The sequence below is a fragment of the Aspergillus saccharolyticus genome, assembly GCF_003184585.1.
Source record: "Aspergillus saccharolyticus JOP 1030-1 unplaced genomic scaffold BP01scaffold_5, whole genome shotgun sequence".
Classification (NCBI taxonomy): domain Eukaryota; kingdom Fungi; phylum Ascomycota; class Eurotiomycetes; order Eurotiales; family Aspergillaceae; genus Aspergillus; species Aspergillus saccharolyticus.
In genome coordinates this window covers 122,552-147,524 of record NW_020290615.1, presented here as the reverse complement: position 1 = coordinate 147,524, position 24,973 = coordinate 122,552, and the positions used below count along the sequence as shown (strand labels likewise).

At 52.0% G+C, this 24,973-nt stretch overlaps 7 protein-coding genes across 7 annotated transcripts; 5 read left to right on the top strand and 2 right to left on the bottom strand.

Annotated features, from left to right (window-relative positions):
* Positions 1 to 925: 925 nt before the first annotated feature.
* Positions 926 to 5,700, top strand: BP01DRAFT_290028 (pleiotropic drug resistance family ABC transporter; the record flags this gene model as incomplete). The annotated part of the gene is made up of 5 exons (XM_025571600.1): positions 926 to 1,500; positions 1,633 to 3,145; positions 3,200 to 4,702; positions 4,761 to 5,221; positions 5,277 to 5,700. The coding sequence occupies 5 exons, from the start codon at positions 926 to 928 to the stop codon at positions 5,698 to 5,700; spliced, it is 4,476 nt and encodes a 1,491-aa protein (XP_025433994.1).
* Positions 5,701 to 8,407: 2,707 nt separating this feature from the next.
* BP01DRAFT_353901 (putative C2H2 finger domain protein) lies at positions 8,408 to 10,091 on the top strand. The gene has a single exon (XM_025574296.1). It carries the CDS (start codon positions 8,536 to 8,538, stop codon positions 9,862 to 9,864), a length of 1,329 nt encoding a protein of 442 aa, XP_025433993.1. The 5' UTR covers positions 8,408 to 8,535; the 3' UTR covers positions 9,865 to 10,091.
* A 1,957-nt stretch (positions 10,092 to 12,048) lies between these two features.
* BP01DRAFT_353900 (putative O-methyltransferase) lies at positions 12,049 to 13,198 on the top strand. The gene is made up of 3 exons (XM_025574295.1): positions 12,049 to 12,303; positions 12,363 to 13,028; positions 13,098 to 13,198. The coding sequence occupies exons 1-3, from the start codon at positions 12,295 to 12,297 to the stop codon at positions 13,131 to 13,133; spliced, it is 711 nt and encodes a 236-aa protein (XP_025433992.1). The 5' UTR covers positions 12,049 to 12,294; the 3' UTR covers positions 13,134 to 13,198.
* Positions 13,199 to 13,698: 500 nt separating this feature from the next.
* BP01DRAFT_290256 (trafficking protein particle complex subunit 4) lies at positions 13,699 to 14,413 on the top strand (the record flags this gene model as incomplete). Its single annotated transcript, XM_025571604.1, has 2 exons — positions 13,699 to 13,829; positions 13,948 to 14,413. Coding segments are annotated over 2 exons (597 nt in total), but the record flags the coding sequence as incomplete, so codon positions are not given.
* A 281-nt stretch (positions 14,414 to 14,694) lies between these two features.
* BP01DRAFT_389325 (proteasome regulatory particle base subunit RPN10) lies at positions 14,695 to 16,152 on the bottom strand. The gene is made up of 4 exons (XM_025577907.1): positions 15,916 to 16,152; positions 15,821 to 15,859; positions 15,537 to 15,756; positions 14,695 to 15,458 (listed from the first exon to the last, which is right to left on the bottom strand). The coding sequence occupies exons 1-4, from the start codon at positions 15,933 to 15,935 to the stop codon at positions 14,907 to 14,909; spliced, it is 831 nt and encodes a 276-aa protein (XP_025433990.1). The 5' UTR covers positions 15,936 to 16,152; the 3' UTR covers positions 14,695 to 14,906.
* A 92-nt stretch (positions 16,153 to 16,244) lies between these two features.
* On the top strand, positions 16,245 to 18,158 carry BP01DRAFT_353898 (uncharacterized protein). The gene is made up of 3 exons (XM_025574294.1): positions 16,245 to 16,553; positions 16,625 to 16,898; positions 16,985 to 18,158. Exons 1-3 carry the CDS (start codon positions 16,406 to 16,408, stop codon positions 17,733 to 17,735), a joined length of 1,173 nt encoding a protein of 390 aa, XP_025433989.1. The 5' UTR covers positions 16,245 to 16,405; the 3' UTR covers positions 17,736 to 18,158.
* A 1,235-nt stretch (positions 18,159 to 19,393) lies between these two features.
* On the bottom strand, positions 19,394 to 23,734 carry BP01DRAFT_174516 (GTPase-activating protein LRG1). Its single transcript, XM_025570810.1, has 6 exons — positions 23,055 to 23,734; positions 22,293 to 22,995; positions 21,583 to 22,227; positions 20,422 to 21,516; positions 20,083 to 20,369; positions 19,394 to 20,030 (listed from the first exon to the last, which is right to left on the bottom strand). Exons 1-6 carry the CDS (start codon positions 23,514 to 23,516, stop codon positions 19,575 to 19,577), a joined length of 3,648 nt encoding a protein of 1,215 aa, XP_025433988.1. The 5' UTR covers positions 23,517 to 23,734; the 3' UTR covers positions 19,394 to 19,574.
* Positions 23,735 to 24,973: the final 1,239 nt, after the last annotated feature.

Here is a 24,973-nt window from a genome sequence, read left to right as displayed (position 1 = left end):
TTTTTTTTTTTTATTTTTTTTTTGGGGTAGAGAAGCCATAAGTCTCAGTTGATGTTGGTAAGCGGCGATTGCCGTGTGTAGTTACTGTGATTGGTGACGATTTGCGAGGAGGAGGATGGTAGTAGGTTGCCAGAGACATGCATAGGTAAGTAGGCATGGTACTTCTAGAAGCAGTAGTAATCAGGTGACTGCGATTCTTCGATTCTATGTATATATTTAGCCTCAGGCCAGCACCCAGGAGCAGGAAGAGGGGGTGCTTACTCAGATGATTCGGAACATGCCCATCCCGCGCGGATAGGATCAGATCCGGGGTAACTCCAGCTGACGGGAGGAGACGGGAAGAGTGGAGCTGCACTTTTAGCTACTAGTACAGTAATTAACACACTGACAGCAGTTCAGGGTCCCACAGCATCTGTAATTTCTCCTGGAATTGTCATAGTAAACTATATAGCGCGGTTCTACATATATACGCATCTACATATCTCTCCTGCAGATTTTCTCTGATATACGATATGAAATGCCCCACCTCAACCGCCATGCGATCGATTCAAGCTGACCGTTTAGACTGTTCTTGGCTGGGCACTCAACACGAAGTCAGATTCCTTTGACATGCGATGATGCTAAATATTCACTCAGAGCCACGCGGGAGGCTATGACCGAAGCGGTAATCGCGCTCAGGTCGGTGACTGATTCAACCCATGGCTCGAGGCTCACTTCCCTCCTCCCGGATGTTGGCTGTCCCGTCTTCCGCCGGTGTTTGTTGCCTTGGCCTGGGTCTCCCACTACCTGGCTGGTACTTATTTCCTAACTCAACATTCTCAGGTACGCACTTAGCTCCCTCTCATCTTTTCAGACGCCCCGAGACTCTGTCATGAATCCACTCGACCATTCAAAAGCTCTGTAAAGACTTAGCCTCGCAGTAACCATGCAACCGGTTCCTCCTGCTCCTTTTGGAGCTGCTGCCGTGTCCGCTACTTTGAGCTCGGGGATTGAAGAAGACTCATTTCGCGTTCCGGAATCGATTAACGAGAAAGAAGAGAGTGAAAAATCCATCAGTAAGGAGTCAGAGGAGGGGATCGGGCACAAAGATGCAGAGAGAATCGCTTCCCTGGCAAGAAGCCTGTCGCATCTGTCCGAAAAAAGCACCATTGGCGAGGGCATAGATACTTTCTCCCACGAGCCCAGCGATCCTCAACTGAACCCCAGTTCAGATCAGTTCAACGCACGCAAGTGGACTAAGAACTTTATTCGCATCGCCTCTCGAGACCCAGACAGATACCCTCGCCGGACAGCAGGCGTCTCCTTTCGCGACCTAAACGTCTTCGGCTACGGTACTGCAGCAGACTACCAGGCAAATGTGGCTAATGTTTGGCTCAAAGCCTTCGATTGGATGAAAGGCGTGCTAGGTCAAGGGAAAAGGGTCAGGATCGATATTCTCCGCGGCCTTGAGGGCCTTGTGCGCAGTGGTGAGATGCTCGTCGTACTTGGCCGCCCCGGAAGGTGAGTTTTTTTCGAGTAACCCATATGATGTCTTCTTTGCAGATTTCTCCTCGCTTGTTGCGCCTCTGTTACCAGCCTTTCAACCTGCGGTATTTGATCCAGTCTGTCTAATGCTCACTCACATCGCTCTAGTGGTTGCTCGACGTTCCTCAAAACCATCGCTGGTGAAACACATGGGTTATGGCTCGATGGAGGAGCAGACATCCAGTATCAAGGCATCTCCTGGGACGAAATGCACGGTCGGTTCCGAGGAGAGGTGATTTACCAGGCCGAGACTGAAATCCATTTCCCACAGCTCACGGTGGGCGACACTTTGCATTTTGCTGCTCATGCTCGTGCTCCATCCAATCGCTTCCCGGGCGTCACCCGCGAGCAATATGCTACCCATATGCGAGACGTAGTCATGGCAATGCTGGGGCTGAGCCACACGGTGAACACGCAGGTTGGCAACGAATATATTCGTGGCGTTTCGGGAGGGGAAAGAAAACGAGTCAGCATAGCGGAGACCATGCTGTGTGGCAGCCCCTTACAATGCTGGGATAATAGCACGCGAGGCTTGGACTCTTCTACAGCTCTTGAATTTGTCCGACGCTTGCGGGTCTCTACCGAGTATACCGGATCTACAGCCATCGTGGCCATTTATCAAGCTAGTCAAGCGATTTATGATGTGTTTGACAAAGTGACTGTACTCTACGAAGGCCGCCAAATATACTTCGGTCATGCAGATGACGCCAAACGGTTCTTCGTGGACATGGGATTTGACTGTCCTGATAGACAAACCACGGCAGACTTTCTGACCTCGTTAACTAGCCCCACTGAGCGGAAAGCTCGCGAGGGTTTTGAGCATCTGGTTCCCCGAACACCTGACGAGTTTGCCTCCCGATGGAAAGCGAGTGCGGAGAGAAAGCAACTTCTTGCGGACATAGAAGCGTTTCAAGATGAGTTTCCTCTCGGAGGAGACAAATATGAAGAGTTCTCACGGTCACGCGCGGCTGAAAAGGCCAAGGGAACGAGAGCCAAATCGCCTTACACCTTATCTTACCCCATGCAGATCCGCCTCTGTCTAAGGCGAGGCATGCACCGCCTCAGGGGCGATATGACCATGACTCTGACCTCGGTCATTGGAAACAGCATCATGGCCTTAGTAGTTGCCAGTGTATTCTACAACCTAGACACTACTACTAATAGCTTTTTCCAGCGGGGCGCCCTTCTCTTCTTTGCTATCCTTCTCAACGCTTTTGCAAGTGCCCTGGAAATATTGACTCTTTGGCAACAGCGACCGATTGTTGAGAAGCATGACAAATATGCGCTCTACCATCCGTCTGCGGAAGCTATCAGCTCCATGATTGTGGACTTGCCAGCAAAACTCATCGTGTCGGTGGTTTTCAACATTATCCTCTATTTCATGTCCAACCTGCGCCGTACGGCGGGTCATTTCTTCATATTTTACCTCTTTTCAATAACTATAACGCTCACCATGTCCAACATCTTCCGCTTCACGGGTGCGGTCTCGCGGTCTATGGCTCAGGCAATGGTTCCGTCGTCTATCTTCATGATGATTCTTGTCATCTATACAGGTTTCACAATTCCAGTGCGAGACATGCATCCTTGGTTCCGGTGGTTAAACTACCTAAATCCAATTGGTGTACGTGATTTCTGAGCCAGATCCCCTGATGGCTTTCCACTGATAATGAAGCAGTACGCTTTCGAAAGCCTCATGATCAACGAATTCAGTGACCGCCAGTTTCCTTGTGCTGTTTACATTCCTAGTTATAGCAACGCACCGCTGAGCTCCAAGGTCTGCAGTGTCAATGGTGCAGTCGCGGGTCAAGACTCTGTAGACGGGGACAGGTACATCAATGTCACGTACCAGTACTATCGCTCGCACCTGTGGCGCAACTACGGCATCCTTTGGGGCTTCCTTCTGTTCTCTCTAGCCTGCTATGTGGTCAGCAGCGAGTTGGTACGCGCTAAGCCTTCTAAGGGTGAGATTCTTGTCTTTCCAAGAGGCAAAATGCCTGCATTCCTCAAGACGAAACAACCGCGCACCATCGATGACCTGGAGAGCCGCACCCCAATGGCTGAGGAGAACCGGGTGGCCGGAGAACACAACGACCCCGACCAACATACGGCAGCTATTGTCAAGCAAACCTCTATCTTCCAGTGGCAAGATGTCTGTTATAACATCAAGATCAAGGGTCAGAATCGCACCATTCTCGACCACGTTGACGGATGGGTCCGGCCCGGAACACTGACGGCCCTCATGGGCGTGACAGGCGCCGGTAAGACCTCTTTGTTGGACGTACTAGCTAACCGCGTGACTATGGGTATCGTCACGGGCGAAATGCTGGTCGATGGACGCATGCGCAATAACTCCTTTTCTCGCAAAACAGGCTACGTCCAACAGCAGGACTTGCATCTGGAGACGAGTACGGTGCGTGAAGCCCTGATATTCAGCGCCATGCTGCGCCAGCCAGCCAGTACTCCCCGCGCGGAGAAGATCGCCTATGTGGAAGAGGTGATCAAAATGCTGAACATGGAAACATACGCTGAGGCCGTCGTTGGAGTCTTAGGCGAAGGCCTGAACGTTGAGCAGCGCAAACGACTTACAATTGGGGTGGAAATCGCTGCTAAACCTGATCTACTTCTCTTCTTCGACGAGCCTACTTCTGGCCTAGATAGTCAGACGGCATGGTCTATTTGTTCTTTGATGCGCAAGCTAGCGGACCATGGTCAAGCGATTTTGTGCACCATCCACCAGCCGTCGGCCATTCTCATGCAAGAATTCGACCGGCTCCTCTTCCTGGCCAAAGGGGGACGGACTGTCTATTTTGGCGAGTTGGGCCCAAACATGGAGACCCTCATCAAGTATTTTGAAGACAAAGGCTCCCCGAAATGTCCTCTTGATGCCAACCCAGCGGAGTGGATGCTCGAGGTGATCGGGGCCGCTCCGGGGTCCCATGCCGACAAGGACTGGGCCGATCTCTGGAACCACAGCCAGGAGCGCACGCAGGTGCGTCACGAACTCGCACAGATGAAGCAGGAGCTTCTGCAACGACCACCCCCTCCGCAAGTAACTGGGTATGGGGAGTTCGCGATGCCGATCTGGACGCAGTTCGTCCTGTGCCTGAAGCGCATGTTCCAACAGTACTGGCGCAGCCCTTCGTACATCTACTCCAAGGCCGCAATGTGCATTATTCCTGTACGTCTCCTCCCTATGCTTACATTTATTAGATCTCCACTGACCGCCAGCTACCCAGCCTCTTTTCATTGGTTTCACTTTCTGGCGTGAACCGACTAGTTTCCAGGGCATGCAGAACGAAATGTTTGCCATCTTCATGCTACTGGTTATCTTCCCCAATCTCGTGCAGCAGATGATGCCCTACTTCGTGAGCCAGCGGTCTTTGTACGAGGTCCGCGAGCGCCCGTCCAAGGCCTATTCGTGGAAAGCTTTCATGATGGCCAGCATCCTTGTTGAGCTTCCCTGGAATATCCTCATGGCGGTGCCGGCCTACTTCTCGTGGTACTATCCGATTGGATTCTACCGCCACCTTCCAGCCGGCACGGTGACCGACCGCGGCGGAACCATGTTCTTGCTGGTCCTGGTGTTTCTGATGTTCACCTCGACCTTCAGTTCCATGGTTATCGCGGGGATTGAGCAGCCCGAGACCGGTAGTAATGTCGCCCAGCTGCTGTTTTCCTTCTGTTTGATCTTTAACGGGTGAGTCCAACTTGCCAACCGACCGTGACTAAGATAGCATGCTTAATCCTTCCAGTGTGCTCGCCTCTCCCACGGCTCTTCCTCGGTTCTGGATCTTCATGTATCGCGTCTCCCCGTTTACATACCTCGTTTCGGGAATTCTGAGTGTGGGCCTGGCCGGCGCCAAGGTAGAATGCTCAGATATCGAACTCCTCCGTATCCCGCCGCCCGCCAACGAGAGCTGCAGCGATTACTTGTCCAGCTTCGTTGAAGCGGCGCAGGCCAATCTTCTCAACCCCAGGGACAAGAGCGACTGCCAGGTGTGCATGTATTCGACGACCGACCAGTTTTTGGCCTCGCTCAGCATATCGTTTGGTGATCGGTGGCGCAACATCGGGATTCTGTTCGTATACGTGGCGTTCAATGCAGTGGCCGCGATGTTTCTGTACTGGTTGGTGCGGGTGCCGAAGCGATGGGGGAAGAAGGTCAAGCAGGAGTGAGCTGATTTTTGGGAGGTGTTCCTGGAGATTTGACCAATTGGCCTGGTTTGAGGATTCGCGAATAGCTTTTGCTGTAGACGAGGACTGCTGATGTGTGTGTGTATGTCTATTGTCATGTGGATGAGATAGCTTTGCTAGAAGGGTTCATGGTGGACGGAGTACTTGGTCCTTGGTATTCAGGGAATAAGAACCTCTCGACTCGTGTATTTTGCTGATCCTGGGAAAGAAGTACTTCGTAGACTTAAAGTGTCAGTGCAATTGTGGATCTTCCAACCGTCTGTCGTCCATGGTTGAGAAATTTACGAGAGTTCTGGTGGGGCAAGCAAGTCCCCCAGTGGGTGAACTATATGATCTTATCTGGGCTATGTTCGGAGGATTTCACCTAGTGGACCAAGTACTCTGTAGACTATCGTGGAGTCGGAGCCGAGCAAGACTTTTTCTACCGGCTGCTTTCATTCAGCCAGGATTCTCAGGAGGGGGCTGAAATGATCGAGGATGCGACGATGACTCGGACGAGACGCGCGTTTGTCGCGGCCGACCATTTCCCTCTCGGAAAGTGGCCATTCCGCTGGAGATCACCGATCGCATCCGATAAGATATGGACCAGTGATGGATGTGTACTGAACGTAGCCTGTGGAGAGCTGGAGCAATTTTCATTTTTAACTAAATGGTGTCAGAACAATCTTACGGACGAGCCAATAGTGCTGCAAGAAAATCCCCAGCAAACGGAAAGTCAAAAATCTCCGACACATCCATGATAACTGCGTGGTTACTACTAGATGATAGTGAGCTAGATGAGCTGAACTCTGCAGCAACCGACATGTCGGTCGGAATGAGTGAGTGAGTGAGTCAAGTTGAGTGGGGTAAGTTAATAACCAACTAGAACTTGCTTGAAAAGGGGACAACAGCTGTAGGCTGCTCCCTGCACCGCTTCTCTTCCACCTCCCGAACGCCCCGGTACCGCCCAGCAACAAGCTCGGATGACTTCCGTCGATCGAGGAGAGCCCTATGATGTACAGTAGTTCACTATTACAGTGACGCTTCCGTGACAAAACAAAGAAGCGGTGGGCGCAGAAAAGACGCCTCGCCTTTTTTGCCTTGCTTTGCGTTTGCCGGACAGGACAGGACAGACAGGGAACCTGGTCACCTTGGAGGTGTGTGTGGTACTAGAGCAATCAACACAGCCCAGCCCACACATACGGAGTAGCCTCTCAGCCACCGAGGGGAAAGACGCCCTCTCCGGGAATTTTTTTATCATGTCGGAATTTCCAACTGCGCAATCAAACGTCTGATGATGATGATGATGATGATGATGACATTATTGTATCTGGTAGTCACTCTTCCTATCTGACCATTCCTGTTACGGAATGAATAGTCGAGGAGTGAGGCCGATCGTCGAGCGGTCGGTTTCAGACCCAGAGATAATCGATTTAGCGGATTTGCAGCATCGCATGGTCCATCAGATTGCATTTGGCCCCCAGGGAGTGGAGTACCGCTTCTTTACACAGTGCTGACTGATTATAGTGTCATTCTACTTGGGGAGAAGAAAGGGGGTATTGGATATCTCAACAGGATGAGCAAGGTGCTAACGAAAGACTCAACCATCGTGTGTGGGATGGTGAGTCTGTCAGACGTTTAGCTGTCAGTCAGTATCAAAGAGACAGCGTGGCGCGGATGTTCCTGTGGTCAAATCGCGACCGGGGAAGAAACCAACAACTGCCTGCGCCTAAAAAGAGCAATCAGTTATTACCACATCCAGCTGAATTGGGTGTGGATTTTTACCTATTTCAGACCCCCTGCTTGGACGATAGACCACTCAACTGACTCGTGGAGACGAAGTAGCTTTTGGCCCCCGAGGTGTGGAGTTGTGGATAAGCGATAAGTGGTTGCAACGTTGGTCTAATCCTGTCTTGGGTGGGTGTTGACATGCTAATGCCGGTTTGAGCGCAACACTGCCATTTAATTGAGGCTGAATGGTAAGTAGTACACTTCCCGTACGGAGTACTTCATTCTCTCTCTGGGGGAGTTGGGAAGGACTGCCCGTCGGGCACAAGAGATTCAACTCCCCAGGTCCAATCAATTCGTGGGCACTCGGAATGTGTACGCTTGAAATATGGGCTGTGCGAGCCACGAGGGATGTTTTTACAGTAACCGCAGTTTTTTCTTTTCTTTTTTTATATTCAGTTAATTCTTTTCTCTCTCCGCTACCTACAAAGGCCTTACCTTTCCGAACACTGACAGTTTGCCCGTCTGGGGTTCATCCACTACCACCGTGGACCACACCGTCTGACAGGGGGGTCCCCTTTCATCCCGCAACTAAATTGAACCTTGGGGACTACAACAAAAGTATATTCAAAAAGTAATTACATTCAGATCCGCCAGACCGCCAAAACAAATAGGGGAAGGAGGGGAAAGAAATGAAAATGGATGGCCCAGACGTCGAGAAGCCCTGGCTAGAGGGCCCGCTGCAGGGGTTTCCTGCTTTGGCTCTCTCCAAGGAGCAATCCTGCATCCCACTTGCAATAAAATCTCGACGAATAATCGTCCATCTCATGGACGCTATGCGGCTCAAAGCAATGCCCTTGACTCTGGGCTCTTTTGGGGCTACAGCGCCCCATTTCCCGTGACGCCCGTTCCCAGAGAAAGATGAGTTCATAGCCATGTGGTAACTAGTTGGCTACCGTCCTCTCAGCTGAGAATAAATGCCCCTGGCTGCCGCGACTCTTGTAGACGCCATCCATTATTTTTTCCTCTCCGACTTTGCTTTGCATTTCGTGTACTTCGTGCAGACCAGATCCATAATTCGAAGCGAGTCTTTGCTTCTTCATGCATATCATGGATCGGTTTACTGCCTTCTCCGAGATTCCCCAACTGTCATCCGGGGTTAGTGTACCCCAGGATTATGAATTATACCCTGGCGAGTATGAGTCTTCTACCGACCCCACGATGAGTCAACATCCCTCCAGCCTCCAGTCTCATCTTCCCTCCGACACTCTGCCTATGAAAGGCCTTTATCCACCTACCATGCCCTGGACGAGCACGGCAGAGGAGATCAATGCACTTACACCAGGCTTCGCATCCCCCTGGAGTAGCGAATTCACCTCCTCGCCCGCGCTGGAAAGTCCCAAGATGGCCCACACCAATTGGACAAACATTGGATGTTATATGTCGCCGCCTTACTCCTGTGACGATGTCTTGATGTCACCATCTGTGTACGATCCCAGTGCTTCCCCCGCTATGGTCGATTATCTAGTTACGCCTTCTCAAGTATACCCCGAACCGGAGCCCATGGTGAAGGTGGAACCTGAGCTAGCCACGCATGTCTTTGCATTTCCAGCAGGTTTCGCACATGGGGGTACCGAGTTCATGAACGGAACGTCGGCCTGTGGCCAGTCGGTCAAGCAGGAGGAGCATGTCGCTTGTGACTCGCCCAAGTCCCAAGTCAAGACCCGGAAAGCACCCAAGACTAGCACTGGACGCATCGGCAAGCGACCTCGCAAACCTTCCAACAAGACAAGCGACACCGCGAATGCTCGTGCGAGCTCGAAAATGACCGCGAAGAGAGGTGTCCCCGCCCCCAGCCGCCTCTACACCTGCAGTTTTTCCCACTACGGCTGCCCCAGCACATTTGTCTCGAAGAACGAGTGGAAGCGACATGTGATCTCCCAACACATTCAGCTCGGCTTCTTTCGGTGTGATGTCGGACGCTGCAGCTTGGACAGCCTGAGCAAGGAGAGGAACCTCAACTCCCCATTCGAGTCCCTTGCCTACAATGAATCCCATCTCGTCAACGACTTCAACCGCAAAGACCTTTTCACACAACACCAGCGTCGGATGCATGCCCCCTGGTTGTGCCGGAACCGGAAAACGCCCGAAACCGAGGAAGAGCGGGAGGCATTCGAGCAGAGCCTGGAGGCTGTGCGAAATCGGTGCTGGCATGAGCAACGCAAGGCCCCTCTCCACAGCCAATGTGGTTTCTGCGGCCAGCACTTTGTTGGGGCACGCAGTTGGAACGACCGCATGGAGCACGTGGGCCGCCACTATGAGAAGGACGAGCTGCTGCACGAGAGCGAAGATCTCTTGCTGCGGCAATGGGCGATTGAGGAGGGGATCATTCGGGAAGTAGAGGGCGAGTGGAAGCTGGCTGTCTTCTGCGACAAGTAACTGCTTGTTCGTTGTTCCGTTTGATACCCCTTCCTTCATATTCTTCTATCCTCCGCTTACCTCCGACCCCTCAACCTACTTTTTCTTTAACTCATGGCCCTATTCATTAATGATTGATGACTCGATATCCTGTATTTCATATCACTGTTCTAGAGGAGTGCTGTCTTTTGGGTTTCTGTGTTATTACATTGTCTACCTATACCCATCCCCGTTCTGGAGCAAGGAGCAACTACATACATCAGCATATGAATGATACACCATTTTTAGTTGAATTGCGTCTCATACACATACCAACTCGTAGCATAGTCAAGGGAGTGCGCTACTCTGGAACTAATCGCCACTACATTCAACCCACCACGCTAACTAACCTGACCTCGTCTCAGCACCCAATCGAGCAGCCCCCACCCTCTGCCAGACTAACATCAACACGGTCTGATCAGCCAGGCGGCCAACGACCCTTTCCACGTGGCGTTCGGTCTCCAGACCATCCCATCCCGCAGCGGGCCCCCTGAGTTTGGCCCCCGAATTCGAACCCATCCGCTTGGTCCTTGGGCTCTGCTGATGAAACACTGGCTGTCCGTGCGGCTGACAGGGGTGGCAGAGGCGGGTTGATCATTGGGCCTTGCGGAGCGGCCGGGTGTTGTTGGTAATTTGGTTAGCGTGCTGATGGTCTGGTTTTGTGGACTTCTAGAATGTTTTGCCTGGCTTCTGGGATATCCCAGAATTAGAAGATTATCACCTAAGCTGTAAGCTGTGATCTGGGATCCATGGTTTGGAAGTGAGGATCGGCATTTGCTTGCTTGTGCGGGAGGCGTTGATGAGGTGATTGTCGGGTCGTTCGTGTTGGTTTGTGGCTGGAATTAGTATGATGGCGTAAGAGTGGTTTTCTGAGAAGCAGATGTCATCCAGCTGTGGTATTCTGATGCTTTGCCTTGGAAATGCAGACTGAAACTCGTGCTCTGCAACACTATGTCAGTCGGCCAATCCCAACGTGTGAGAGTGAATGACCATCCCATATGCACAGCTGAATTCTGATTGAGTCTCTTCCAGACTGCTAGTATATGTCTCGAAGTCTCATGTACTGTGCTTCGTACTGAATGCTCAACGGAGCGGCAGTCATGTGTCCCGCTGTGACATCAACAACCACTCTCTACGATCATAATCCATCCCCGGCAGCCCAAAATTAGTCCATACCCTACTGTTTCAGCCATTTTCCCGAAATCAGCGCCTCTGCAATCCCCAGCACAACAACCTTTCCAAAATCCATCAACCAAACCATCACCTACCAACTCCAGAACATCCGCGGCCGCACCCCCAGCCCCCAAGCCACCCTCTCACCTCCGCTCCCTCTCACAGACGTCCCACCGTGAACCCCTACACACCAATTCTTGCCTTCTCGTCACCTACGACAGCCTCTTTCCGCGCCTCGTGGCCAAAGCCGGCTTCCCCCCGACTTCCTGTCCGGCTTGGCTCCGCCGTCTCCAGCGCCCACGGCCTCCCAGACACCGGCTACATCGCCATGGATGACATGTGCTAAAAGATCCAAGAGCATGTGCGGATGATCGTCCCGGACCTTCGGGTTCTGATTGCTGGCAATACGGGCTGCGGCAGCCCGGTGAGCGTTAAACGGACGGTCGAGTATCTCGTCGCCGCTGGGGGTAAATGGGTGAGTTTTCGTTCTTTTTCTTTATTTATGGAGGGGTGTTGTGTCTTCTTTGCCCTAGGAGAATTCACGGATTGCTGTTTATGGCTCGTAAGCTGATGCTTCCTTGGGATGGGCAAACGGAGAGGCGGTATGAGTTCGATGAGGAAGGACTTGTTCATTCGAGGAGGAAGGCTGCGCATGTGAGTTCTCCATGGCAGCGCTGCTACGATACAATCCACGAATATTGGCAATCAATTTGACTTGCACTGCCACAAACTCGTGTTTCTGCCGACGGAGAGTCGATCATATCATCATCGAAGCGAAGTGGATCTATCGGTTACGCCTCGGCGATAACATCTCGGTCAAGCACACCTTTAATAGTACCGAGATCCGACACTCGGAGAAAGATACCCAATTAGTGCTAAACCTCATACAAGGATATCCAGGTTCAGCGATGCTGTGACGAATAGCCCAGTGTTCCTCGTCCAGCCCTATACGCACAGCGCCAGTTGCGAGCCTCTGGGAACACAGCCCCCGGAGATAAGTAATAAACGTCATGGAGTGGATCACTTGCCTTAGCCCGAGGTAGCAGGTGAAGTCACCGCTGCATCTGCCTTCGCAGATCGCCCTGCAACCGTATATAAGCTTCATGTCGAGAGTCGACAATCGCTCCAGCTGAAATACCCTTCCTTCTACCACGATAGCTTAAATCACGGCCATCAAATCAACCATCAACACCAACCTACCTATCAAGACCCAACTTATTCCACACCATACCACCCACCATGCCACACGTAAGTCCAGCATAACCACCTACAATAGCTTGAACATCAAGCTAACCTCCCAGCACAAGTCCCCTGAAGCTGCCGCTCAAGCGGCCCACGCCCACATCTTCAACCAACCTACCACGGCCCCCTACCACAACAACCCCTGGGCGCTCTACCGCGCCCTCGACGAATACAGCCACACGGCGCACCTCATGAACTTTAAAGAAAGCAAGCTCCGCGTTGCCAAGCAGCACCTGGAATCCATGCAGCCGCCCCCAAAGACCATCATCGAGTTTGGCACCTACATCGGCTGCTCGGCCATCGCGTGGGCGGCCATCCTGCGCGACCTGCACGGGCCTGACGCCACCGACATCCACGTTTACACGTTTGAGGTGAGCGAGCCCGTCGCCCAGGTGGCGCGTGAGTTCGTGCAGCTGGTCGGTCTGCAGGAGGTCGTGCATGTGCTGGTGGGGCCGGCGGCGGAGTCGCTGCGGCGGTTGGTGGATGAGGGTGCGGTTGTGCCGGGCGGCGTCGATATGGCGTTCTTCGATCACTGGGAGAAGTTCTACCTGTCGGATCTGCAGCTGTGCGAGGAGTTGGAGGTTTTTAGGGTTGGGTCGAAGGTGATTGCCGATAATACGGATATTCCGGGGGCGCCGGATTATCTGGAGTATGTGAGGGCCGGGGGAAGTGGGAAGGTGAGGTATGAGACTAAGTCGTGTGAGACGGAGCATGTTGTTGAGGGACGGCCGGTAAGTTCTCTCTTGCAGTGACTTCTTTGGGTAGAGATTGGTGGATTGCTGACTGTTTGATTGCGGTAGAATATTGTTGAGGTTACGGATGTTGTGGCTGTCTAGATTACTACAAAGTAGTTTGAGTGAACTTGGGTTAATGTTTAACGTCGTTATGTGCTGCGTTGTATCTGGGCAATCTGATCACTCTAAGCATGTAATTATCATGTACATGTGACATGTAGACTCATAGACCCGATTTACAGTATACAGCAAAGCAAGTGTGAAAACCTATACACAAGTGCGGAGAAAACCCGCGGCGCCTCAGCTACAGACTAGACCCTCGAGCGAAAGCGGTGAGCCGCAGCGCAAGAGTGTACACTGCGGCCAACGAGACCTCCGCAATCATCCCCGGGTACAATGACCAGGACACAACAAACCACACTGATATGATTCCACGACAGGGCCAGGCTTCTCTCCTCCTTGAATCAATCTCCGAACCACGCAGTTAGAGCCCCTGCGATACCGCATGAACTTGCTCGTGGAAGCACCTGGAAAGGACAGCATCTCCGACACTACCTGCATTAACCTAGCTCTCTCCCCCTCCTCCTCCTTCTCCTCATCACCATGTAAGTCGCAACCACTTCGACCGCTGCGCATGTCGCAAGAGACAATCACACTCTGACACCAAGACAACAGGACTGTCTTCTCCCTGATTATCATCAACAAAGCCGGAGGTCTAATCTACCAGCGGGAATTCCAACCAGGCCTCCGCAAACTCTCGACAAACGACTATCTCGTTCTCGCCGGCACATTTCACGGGTATGAAGCTCAACCTCAATCCCACCTTCAACCCAGATTCCCAACCTCAATCCCAAACCCAAACCCCTCCTCCCCTTCTTCAATCAACTCCCCCAGACTAATATGTGGGGAAAAAAAGTGTCCACGCCATAACCCGCACGATAACCCCCAAACTCCCCCTCCTCACAACTCTACCAACAGCAACAGCATCAACAACAAACCCAACCACGACCTCCTCCTCCCTCTCCACCCCAACCAGCACGCCCACCAACAACCTCACCTCCCCTTCCACCACCACCACCACCATAAACGCCACATCCACATCCACAACGACATACACATACCCCCTTCCCGGCGTCCCCGCGACTGGGCTTGAAACCCTCGAGACGGATAAGTTCCGGCTGACGTGCTTCCAAACGCTCACGGGGACGAAATTCCTGCTATTTACGGACCTGCAGATGGGAAATGTCGAGGTGGTCATGAACAAGATCTACGAGTTCTATGCGGACTTTGTGATGAAGAATCCGTTCTATCAGCTGGAGATGCCTGTACGGTGTGAGGCGTTTGATCGGAATTTGAATGGGTGGTTGCGGGGGAGGACTTGATCCTTTTCAACCTTGTTTATGGGGGTTGATGGGGGTTAGGAGAGAAAGTGGGATTGCGGTTGGTTCAATTGCACATGTATCGGCGATAACCGGGTTTCAAAGAGTCTTGATTGGCGATAATAGGGGTGTATTATGTTTTTCTTCTTTTTTGTTACGCTTTTACTATTCTGCCGGAGTGGGCGTCCAGCTGTGGCCTTTCCTATATACACACTTTCACTTCTTCTTTTCTCCTTTGGGATGGAACTACGATGAGCATGCAATAGACCTTCTCATATCATATAGATACCGCAGCCTGTTTTCGTTGGCCAGGGAAGAGTCGGCCTGGGAAGTCGGGGGGTCTAGAAACACTACCACCAGCACGGTCTACAATTACACCCAGACACAGGACACAAAATTGGAAGCGCAAGGTACATCAGAAGGAAACGCCGGGTATGCATCACACATCAGACAAGAAAAAAAGTCATCCACTGGGAAATTTAGTTCCAGAACCCACTTAAGCAGTGTCCATCTTGTCGCCGTCCTCCTTCTTGTCTTTGCTTCCGCTCCCTTCCCCACTCTCCTCGGGGATCCCCTCCAAGTTGGCCTTGCGCTCCTGCTCCTCGCGCTCCCGCTTCTCCTTCTCCTGCCGGTTCTTCTCCTCCTCCAGGGACAGCCGCAGCGCGAAGGCCAGCTCGGGGTCGTTCTCCGCTGCATCCTCGAAGTTGAAGCCCCCGTCGCCACCGTCGGGCCCGGCGCCGCCGGCGCCGCTGCCATCACCGCCCAGAATCGGCGTGGCCTGGAGCTCCTCGCTCAGCAGGTTATCACCGGGCGGGATGATGGCCAGGTGGGAGCCGTCGCCACCCTTGACGTTCTCGACAAAGGCCTCGAGCTTTTTGGTCTGATCGGACTCGAGGTCCCCGAAGGCGATCACGTCGATGGAGACGTTGTTCTTCTTCATCTTCTTGGCGAGCTTCACCAGTGTCTTTTCGTCTTCTTCGATCGGCGAGCAGGAGAACACGATGATCCGCTGGCGCTGCGACTTTTCGGAGCGGTGCTTGAGGGCGAGCTATAGTTGTGCGGAGGCCTCGTGGTCAGCTCATTCTACTTTTTTTTTGTCTTCGTTTCGTCAGGGAAACAAACGTACACTGGCCACTTGTATACTGGAGCTAAGGTGGGCAGTACCACCGATCTTCGTGCGGTGCAGACCAGCCAGAATCCCACCAAAGTCCGTGGTGAACGTCGACAGAACCTCCGGTCCCTTTCCTCCCATGCTCATCAGACCAACGGCGGATTGCGGGTGTACGCGCATCTTGGTCGTGTGGATGACGCTGACGGCGTCGATCTGTGCTTGCCATCGAGTCGAGCTGGGTAGGGTAGCTGGTTTAGCGGTCTGATGGGGTGTCGGTCAGAAAGGCGGAATATGCTTACGTATAATCACCATTACGGCTGCTTTCGCTGTTGTCCACACTTTGGGGTTTGTTAGCTAGGATGTTTGAAGCTTGTTTGGAGTAAAAAGGACGGACATGATCATGGTAGCCTCCATCTTGGCGGGGGTTGGGCGTTATGGGAAACGACGGATGTGATTGGTATATGTGACGGGGAGGTATCAGGCAAGGCGCTGGAAATGCCGAAAGTGAGCGTAGGAAAAACTGGATAGGACGTGAAGTGGGTAGATGAAACAGAGTAGGATGGAGAATGAAGAAGTGAGAGAAGCTGCGGTAATGGAGGTGGTGGAGCTGAGGTCCGGGACGGGGAGGAGGAGGAACTGCAAGATGTCACCGACCCACGAATTAAGTCAGCATCAGCTTGTCTTGTTTATCCTCCTCTCTCTCGCTCTCTCCGCCCGCCAACTCTTCCGCTTCCCTCCCTTCAAATCAAACAGCCCTCCGACTAATCACCAGATTCGCAACATCACTACGTTAATGCCTTTGATTCAGCCATTGTGACACCCATTCAACAAAATTGTGCACATCTCCAGCCCGGGCGACCACCAGCAATCTGATTCCAGCCTCAATGGCGTCCCTTGCCTCCAAACGCAAGTCCCCCGAGGACGCGTCCCGCATTGAGGAAGCCATCACTCCCACCAACAGTCCACCTAAGAAGAAGCTTCGCATCACCCGCAACCAGAAACAGGCTCTGATAGATAACCTTCAGCTCGAAAGTACGGCTCCTCCTGACCCAATATTGTGTGGTCGTCATCCTCAAATGTGCGTGTGCTAACCGCCGTCGCAGTCACCGAACGCGCCCGCAAACTCCGTGCTCAATATGCTCTGCAAGCCCATGACCTCCGCGCTCGGATCGAGCGACGTATCAATCGAATCCCCATTGCGCTACGCAAGGCCAACATGGGCGAACTGCTAGAAAAGCACATGCGAGCACACCAAGAAAACACATCCCCGCGCAAGCTGCTCAGCCCAGCCAAAGCATCCCGGAATTTTGCCGCCATCTCCATCAGCCCCAAACTGCACAAGGCAAGCTCCAGCGCCCGCAGGGTTCGCAAGCAGAGGTACGGACGAGAACACCACAGTATTCATCTTGAACTCTTAGGAATTCATGTAGGCCGTTCTGCTCGCTGACCCTGTTTCACACTAGTCACGAAGGCATCTACTCGGATAAGGAGAACGCGCCTGCCGACGGCGAGTCCCTCGACGTGCTCAAGAACCCCAAAAGACGGGCCAAACCCGGTGCCGCGGCCGGCACCTCGCGGGTGGTCTCCCAGGAAATGCGAGGCGCCAATGACTACCGGATTCTGTCGCCCAAGACCTCCAACTCGCGCACATACCCCCAGTCGCCGCTGCGCGCCTCGCCCGAGAAATCCACCAATGTGACCTCCTACCTCTCCCGACCCATGTCGCCCCTGAAACCCTCCAGTCCGCTGAAGGGCACCTCCGCCAGCATGCCCGGCTTGCGGTCCGTCCGCGGCCCCGCGCCCTCGACATCCGTCGTCCGGCCCTCGTCGCAGGCGGCCACCAGACGTCCGGCTAGTCGCGCCGCCACGACAACGACAAGCAAGACCCTGCGCTCGCCCTTACCCAGACCCGCAACCCGCCACGCCGACCGCCGCGGTAGTGTCTCCTCGTCCGCTTCATCGGGCACAACCGTTGCCGTCAGTAAGCCAATCCTCACTACCACTACCACCACAACGGGCTCCAAGAAGAGTGCCACCTCTACCTCCTCCACTGCTGCCAGGAAGACTACCGGCCCCCGCAGCCAAGCCTCCGCTACAGTCGCAGCCAAGCGCAACGCCGCATCAGCAACAGCAACAGCCAAGCGCGCCACCACCGCGGCCGGCGGAGAAGCCGCACCAACAGCCGGCCGGAGGGTCCTTCGCAAGAGAGCATGATATGACCACGACCCTTTTTTTAGTCACCTTGTCTGGTAACCACGTCAGTATTATTTAGCTTGTTTATACCTTAGGCTCTAGTTTGCTTTCTGTATGCTTTTGGAGTTCCGCGCGGTGTTTTTCCGTCATCCATCTGAAATTCATGCCATGGGGTTAGGGGGTGCTTTGTGGGAATTGAATGGGGAAAGGCGTTCTTCGGTATCTGAACCTGAAATCTTTTCAAGTGTTATTCTTTTATTTTGAATTGATCGTTTGCGCACTCAACATTAGCTTCTCTGCATTCTTCGATTCGAGCATTAAAGAAGTGAAGTCGTTGAGGAGTGTCTTCGAGAGTGCCCTCAACTAACATCTGGTTGCGTACTTACCGTATGTTTTGGGAGCGAGAGGCCATCCGACTACGGAGAAAGATTCAATATCACTTACCATCGCGGGTAAAACCAGGGGCCTCGGGACCATCCAGAGGTCTCATATTCATCTATACAAAAGTAGGCAGGTACGGTACGAAGAGTCGGTCACCGCATTACAGGAATGAATGGCCCTTCACCCTACATATAACACCAGACACTGTCCTGTACCTAGTAGTCCCATCTTCCTGCTATGGGTAGCCTTGTTGAATGCCCACAAGGCGAAGGGATGAGGGGGGGCGGGGGGCGGCACTCTTTACACTTCAACCAAATCTCTTGGATTTTTCAGATCACGCTCCAAATACAGGTTCTACGCCGCAAGTTTGTCAAGCTCATCAAAGAGACAATCACTATGATAATGTCTTTCATTCATAGTCGCTGATAAATTACACCTCTTTTTCTTTTGTGAGGGCAGGCGGGGGCTGAATGAGAAAAGGGAAAAAAAAGAGGGAAGAAAGGGGAAGAGAAGAAGATAAAATATGCATCACAGGGATGCTGATGAAGAAAAGACCAAGACTCAAACAAGTCGGGATATCAGCTGGGAGAGGTAGGTGGTATGGTTTGGAACTGGGAGGAGTGGGGGAAGAATGGGGGCTTGAAAAAGGGTAGAGAGAAGTCAAGAAAAAGAAAAGAGAATATCATATGACTCGGCACAGGTATCTTCGGCAGTTGTTCGGGAACTGCCTAGGGGAAAGAAGTAAAGTAGAAAGTTTCGGATGCGAAAGAGAAACATTTTTGCCACCTCTTTCCATCTCACGCAGAGTATGCTCACACGCTGTGAATGGAAGTTGATAAGTCGCTGGATGTCGAAACCCCATGGTGTAGAACAACGCAGAGAGGAAAAGCAATCGGAGAAAAAGAGAGAAAAGAAAATGCCCCTGGCATCGTTCACTCTGGGCCTCGGGCTGTAATAACGCAAATGGCTGCAAAGCAAAGTTTTGCAATAACAACGGGGCGAGCAAAGAGAAAAAAGGAATAAGATGGAAATGATGGGACCAGAGTGACACCCAAGTCTCCCAGAATTTGAACCTAACAAAGTCACGAGACTGACGCGAGCTCCGTAGCCAGCCCATCGAATTAGATAGCAAATTAAGAGCTCAGTGAGTCATACTGGGACCCACGGCCAATGCAAATGCGCTTCAAGTTGCCAGAGCACAAAAAGGCAAGATAAGAAGAAAAGAACAACCATCCGCCAAGAGAGTCTTCGAACCGAGTGTTTAGCAAACTTCGATAACCATCTCAATTCAAAAGGTGAAAGAAACTCCATCCAACCATGTTATTTCGAAGGAACGCTGAACGGCCCAGTCATACGCCAAGAGCATTCTTTGGAGCTCAAACGAGATATCGGCGATTAATGTATCAGAGAAATATCTTTGAGACTATGCAGAAAAGCGACGATGTTTTGTCACCGCCGAAGATAAAGGCCAGCTGTCGTCTAGCCAGCAACGCCCATAGGCCCTGCGCCTGGACGAGGCCGGTAAGGCAACTGCTGGCCTTGTCCATCAGGTTGAATAGGGTTTTGCTGGCTGCTATTACTCGTGCTTCGCTCACGGTAATCAGTTGCCGATCCAGGCCCGAGGTCCAGCCCAGTCGTCGAAGTGGTGTTTGTGGAGTGGCCAAGTCCTCCAGGGCTTTGAACATGGCGAACTGAGCTCTGTGCCTGCCAAGCTGCATCTTGGGAGACGTCCGTCTCAATGCGTGCAGAGGTAGGAATGTTTGCTCCGCGGGTAGAATTCGTAATTGTCACAGTTTCACCGCCATTGATAGGCTTCTGAGAGAAACTACCCCGTGCGATATCACCGTACCGCCTCAGAATGTCCTTGGTGGTCACTTCGCTGTTCTCCTTGAAGAAGGTTGGGTCGCTGAGCACCGATTGCAGATCTTCCGGAATCTGAGAAAATGTTAAAATCTAATCATCCGATACTAGAAGTGAAATGACATACCTCGCACATAGTATCATTGTAGGTTATCAGACAGTTGACAGCCTCGATTGCCAGGAAACTTTCGTCTACGGTGCTTGCTTTGGTGTTAGGATAAAGGATATTCGGAGTGATCACGGTTGCCAAGTTATGAATGTCCATCTTGCTCCCAGATTCCTCATCGACATGCGAAAAAGAAGAAGTCCAGTTGAGAAACGCGAACAGAACTTCCATGGTATCACGATGAGCCTTGGGCAGCAAGCAACAGGTGAGATGTAAGAGCCGCTTTTGTTTCTCAGGGTCGGAGATCTCTGGGACGATGTTAATAAACCGAACATTGAGTTCAAGTGTCATTGAACTTACTCTGAGATACCACAAATAAGCGATGCAGCTTGAAAGTCATGAGTGGATCTGGCATCTCACGAAGGAACTTCTTGAGAAGGGCCGCAATCTGGACCGGGTTCTCCTTTGTGAGATCTACCTGCTCATACCTGTTATCAATCATTTCGGTAAGTTCCTTCAGGCGCCTGATGTTGCCATTCTTTCGGAAGACACCCTCTACAGACATGTCCATTTGACGCATCGCGGAGACGGCATCATCAACGAGAGCAGGAATGCGAAGCGCTCCAGGGCCAACACCGTGACTAGACTCGGTACCTTCTTTCTCGACAAGGAAGTCAAGACTGACGCCGAAGACACCCTTCTTCTTCCCACCTTTCTTGGCCTCTTTATTGAAAGCGCGGCCAAAGATATTCCAGATAGTGGGTTTGCGTGACTCGATCAGCGAAAGAAGCTCTTCCAGAGTGAAGCTCCCGTCAAGCAATGGCTCCATGGACAGGACCGCAACGTGTCGAACAATGAAGTACTCCAGGGCAGAAAGTTCGGAGAAGTACTTCTTGGTCCGCCCTGCCTGCTCCATCAGATGCTGCTCTAAGCCTGCACCCGAAACGCCACGCTGATGGCCATAATTATACTTCGGAAGAGGCTCGGTGGTGCCAACAAGCTTGGTGCCGGCATGCTTGTAAGCATTAGGCCGCTGTTCCTTGGCTTGCTCAGCCGCAACGATTCTGGGAATATCATCCAAAGTCAATGCGTCCTGATTGCCAAACGTCAGCTCAGTGACCGTCTCTCCGTTGGCATCTTTTTCCTCTACAATCTGAAATCCATGGCCCCGTGGATCCGAGGCTTCGCCACCGGATGACCCTGGCCGCACGCTTCGACCTTCGGGCCCATCGATTATTCTAGACGCTCGAGCCTTCCTGTAGGTTGTCGACAGAGTACGCTCGTTTCGGATTGATCGCAGACGTCGCATTTCGCCAACTGTCTGTTCGAGCGATGAACCTTCGGGGTTATCTTTGAGAGCATTTGCATAGGATTTCGCTCTTGTGCCTGACCTGCGCATTTCACCCCCGGGTGGAATTCGACCATTATCGCCGCCGCTTTGTGGACCTAGATCGTCTATTGAACGGTAAGTATTTCTATATCTCTATGAAGGTGTCGAATTGATCTGTCGTCGTGACCTACCAGAGAATGTTCCTCCAGCTCGTAGGACGGCCAAGAGTCGCGCAAGAGCAACTCTCAAAAGGAAGATAAACTGCTGGAGTTTAGTCACATGAACAAAGCCTCCTTGGGTCTCCTGGTTCAGTCCATTCTTGGTGACGCAGTCGTTGCAATAAGCCCGCTTTTCCTTCGAATTGTACAACGAGTCTTGAATGGTGCTCGTTAGATCCTTCTGACAAGATGTACACGAGAAGTGTGGCGGCTTCATATGCCACCTGTGATCGCCCAGCATGACACATTCATCGTCAATCGGTTCTTTGCAAGATGCACAACAGTCAGATAGCTGATCAGCGAGGACGTCTACACCAACCATCAAGTCTGCAGTGGTTTCCTCTTCGTCGAGAGGCCTGAGTGCTTCTAGATCTCCCAAGTGGTCGAGAAAATGGTGAAGACCTTCAGGTGTTTGCTTTTCTCTCTCAAGTTTAAGGGCCCCCTGTAGTCCGATACGAATAAGAAGCTTGAGGTAATGAGCAAGTCCAGTGACCAATGAGAGAAGTTCCTGCGTGACGCCCAGTTTACGCACGCCAGCCTCCTGAGTCTTCGAGAGTAATGCAAAGAAAGCAACGATCTTCTTACACAGAAGTTTTGCCTCACGCCCATAAGCCAAGTCTAATGTGGTATCAGTTATCAAGCTTCTTTGGCAAGGTTGAGGTGAGAGCATATCACTTGCTTACCTTTCATGCCTTGAGTCTTGATGTTGGTGGCAAGCTGGTCAATGGCAGAAAAGAGGACATCAACGTGCCCGATGAACTTCTTGGCAACAAATACGCCATCAACATAGGTGCCATTGCTGACATGAAGAAGCATATCCGAAATGCATGCAGCAGATGATTCCTCAAAACTGGACAGTATGCTCCATATCCTGTAGACCTTCTCCTCCATGACATCTTCCTCTTCTCGTACTCTGTTACGTTCCTCGTCAGTGGCGTCTAGATCCGCTTCAGGCGACTCCAGGACTTGCCCGGTCGGGGATAGTCGCACGTTCCAGAATTTGTGGATCATATAACATTCAGGGTGCCAATGCTGATTCTGACCATTTCGAAAGATTTCGACGAATTGCTTGAGGATTGCCGTGTGACATCCGTGACAGCGCTGAGCGAATTGTGTCGAATAGTGGAAATGGCAGTACACTTTACCCTCGTGTTCATAGTAGGAGTCTTGCGCGCCAAACACAGTGGGGCAGACAGAACATGTGAAGTGCTCGATGTGATACTTGCGTTCCAATGCCGTAATATATGAACCACGAAGAGCACCACCGCATTCGTGACAGAGAAGGTCGAGACGCCGAAAGTAGTCCGTCTCGCATAGGGGGTATTGCCCGTTGCCATCTTCAGCATCCACAGGAAAGAACTTAGATGCCACTATTTGACCACAGTCCTAAACCCAGAGGCGTCAATACGTGGACAGCCGCCATTTCTTGATTATGATACACTTACCTCACATTTGAAACACTCAAGATGGTATGTTGCAAGCAGAGCGCGTACGAATTGGCCCGTGAGCGGTTCCCCGCACTTTTTGCAAATACGCGACGAGCTGCCAGGGGACTTTGTGGGTGGTCGACCATTGGGGCGGGATCTCTCTCGTGGTGTTGGTCTATCGTAATAGCCATTACGATCTCGTGGAGTGGACGGATCTCGAGAGCCAGGGTGACCGGACTCCAAACGCCGGCTCATTCGACCGTCTGGGTTCTGTGCTCCATCGACCGGGCTGTTGTTGGACCCGTTCCATCCTCCTGTCCTTGTGCGAGGCGAGTCAAAGGCAATGTTACTGTCTGCAGGAGATGTCGGAGTTTGCGACTGAAAACTACCACCGCCATATCCACTGGTATTGAGCTTAGGGCGGACAGCCCCGTTGCCCGGCACGAGGCTGTCCGGCAAAGGAACGTCGCCGGGAGGCATGTTCGTCGAGAACTATGCCTGTTGATTTGAATTGATTGAACAAATGAGAATCCGCAGTCGAGCGTTGTGGACTATCTCGAGGTAGACGGCACGGCCGCTATGGTGGAGTAGAAGCAGTTAAGTCACGGGAGGGGGTGGGAAACCACAGGGTGATGGGCGTATTATCTATTTGCTGCAAAGGCACTAATCGTCAAGATCGCTCTGAAGTAGATACTGTTGATCTTCACTGTCTGCGGTGTCAGCTTCTGGAGGAATCTTCCGAAGTCTGGTGCGCGGGGTTGGTAAGGGAGTTGGCGACCTTTTCCGTAGCAACACACCTCACGCCATGTAGATGGGACTTGCGGGGAAACTGGTAAAACAACTAAAGACAGGGCGCAGACTCCAGCAAATAGAAGAGGAATTTGCGACCGGAGAAACAGGCGAATGGGCAGAACTATTGAGGTAAAGAGGATCTAAGTTGCGCAAGCGACTGTTCGTCGAGAGAAGCGGAATGGAGAAAGGGTTGAAGCTCAGAGTGAGACCAACAAGCGGCGGAGTACGCTGTCGGGAATCACAACCATTCCTAATCCCTTTCGACAAGGTGTGGTTTGGGAAGGGACCGCCAGAGCCCAGAGAAAAACGAGAGAAATTTGAGGGATCAGGAAAAAGAAGCGAAATCGAGTCGAGTTCCGGTCTCTGGGACCCTGAACCGAGAGAATAGGAGGGAGGAGAGGGAATCGCGTGTTTGGAGGAGGGTGGGTGTTGTTGCTTGCTTGCTTGCTGCTGGGCACTTTGTCGCTCTGCCCTCCTCCCCTCTCTTCTTTCCCTCTCCCCTCCCTCCCCCCTATGCCACTCCCTCTCATATTATTGCTGGGCGGCTTTGCCCACTAGGACACGGTCACGTGAATCAATCCACCGCCTTATTCACCGCCCGTGATGGGAAAATCCCCTATCCCGCGTTGTGTATCCATTACTCTACCCGGCAATGGTTCCAGAACACAACAACAGTTTGTGGGGTTGGAAAGTGGCTGTGGCAGAAATGCAGCAGTTCACCAGCCGGTTGATTGGAGAGGATCCAACATCAACACAAATCCATGGATGGTTAGCATTTAAAGAATCATTTAAGCTTCGTCGTGGACAGACAAACGACACAAACGCATTAGATGTTCATTAGTTCTGTTGGCTAAAAAAAGCCCTGGCACGCCAAAAATAGCCCATTGCAAAGATTGTTCAGGCAGAAACAGACCCTGTAATCTCTGGCCAAAGTGGAGACTGAATATCTACCTATAGTCCTGGATCCTATCTTTAGCCTTCATTCGAAAGTGCACAATAATAATCCTTGGCAAATTACCCCTATATTCTGCTGCTTGCAGGGTTGAACAAAACCTGTCTACTCAGTGACTGGTAAATTGCAGACTATGCTCCAGAGCTTCAAGTTGCCTTGTGGAACCCCTCGATTTAGAATTTGGTTTGATTCA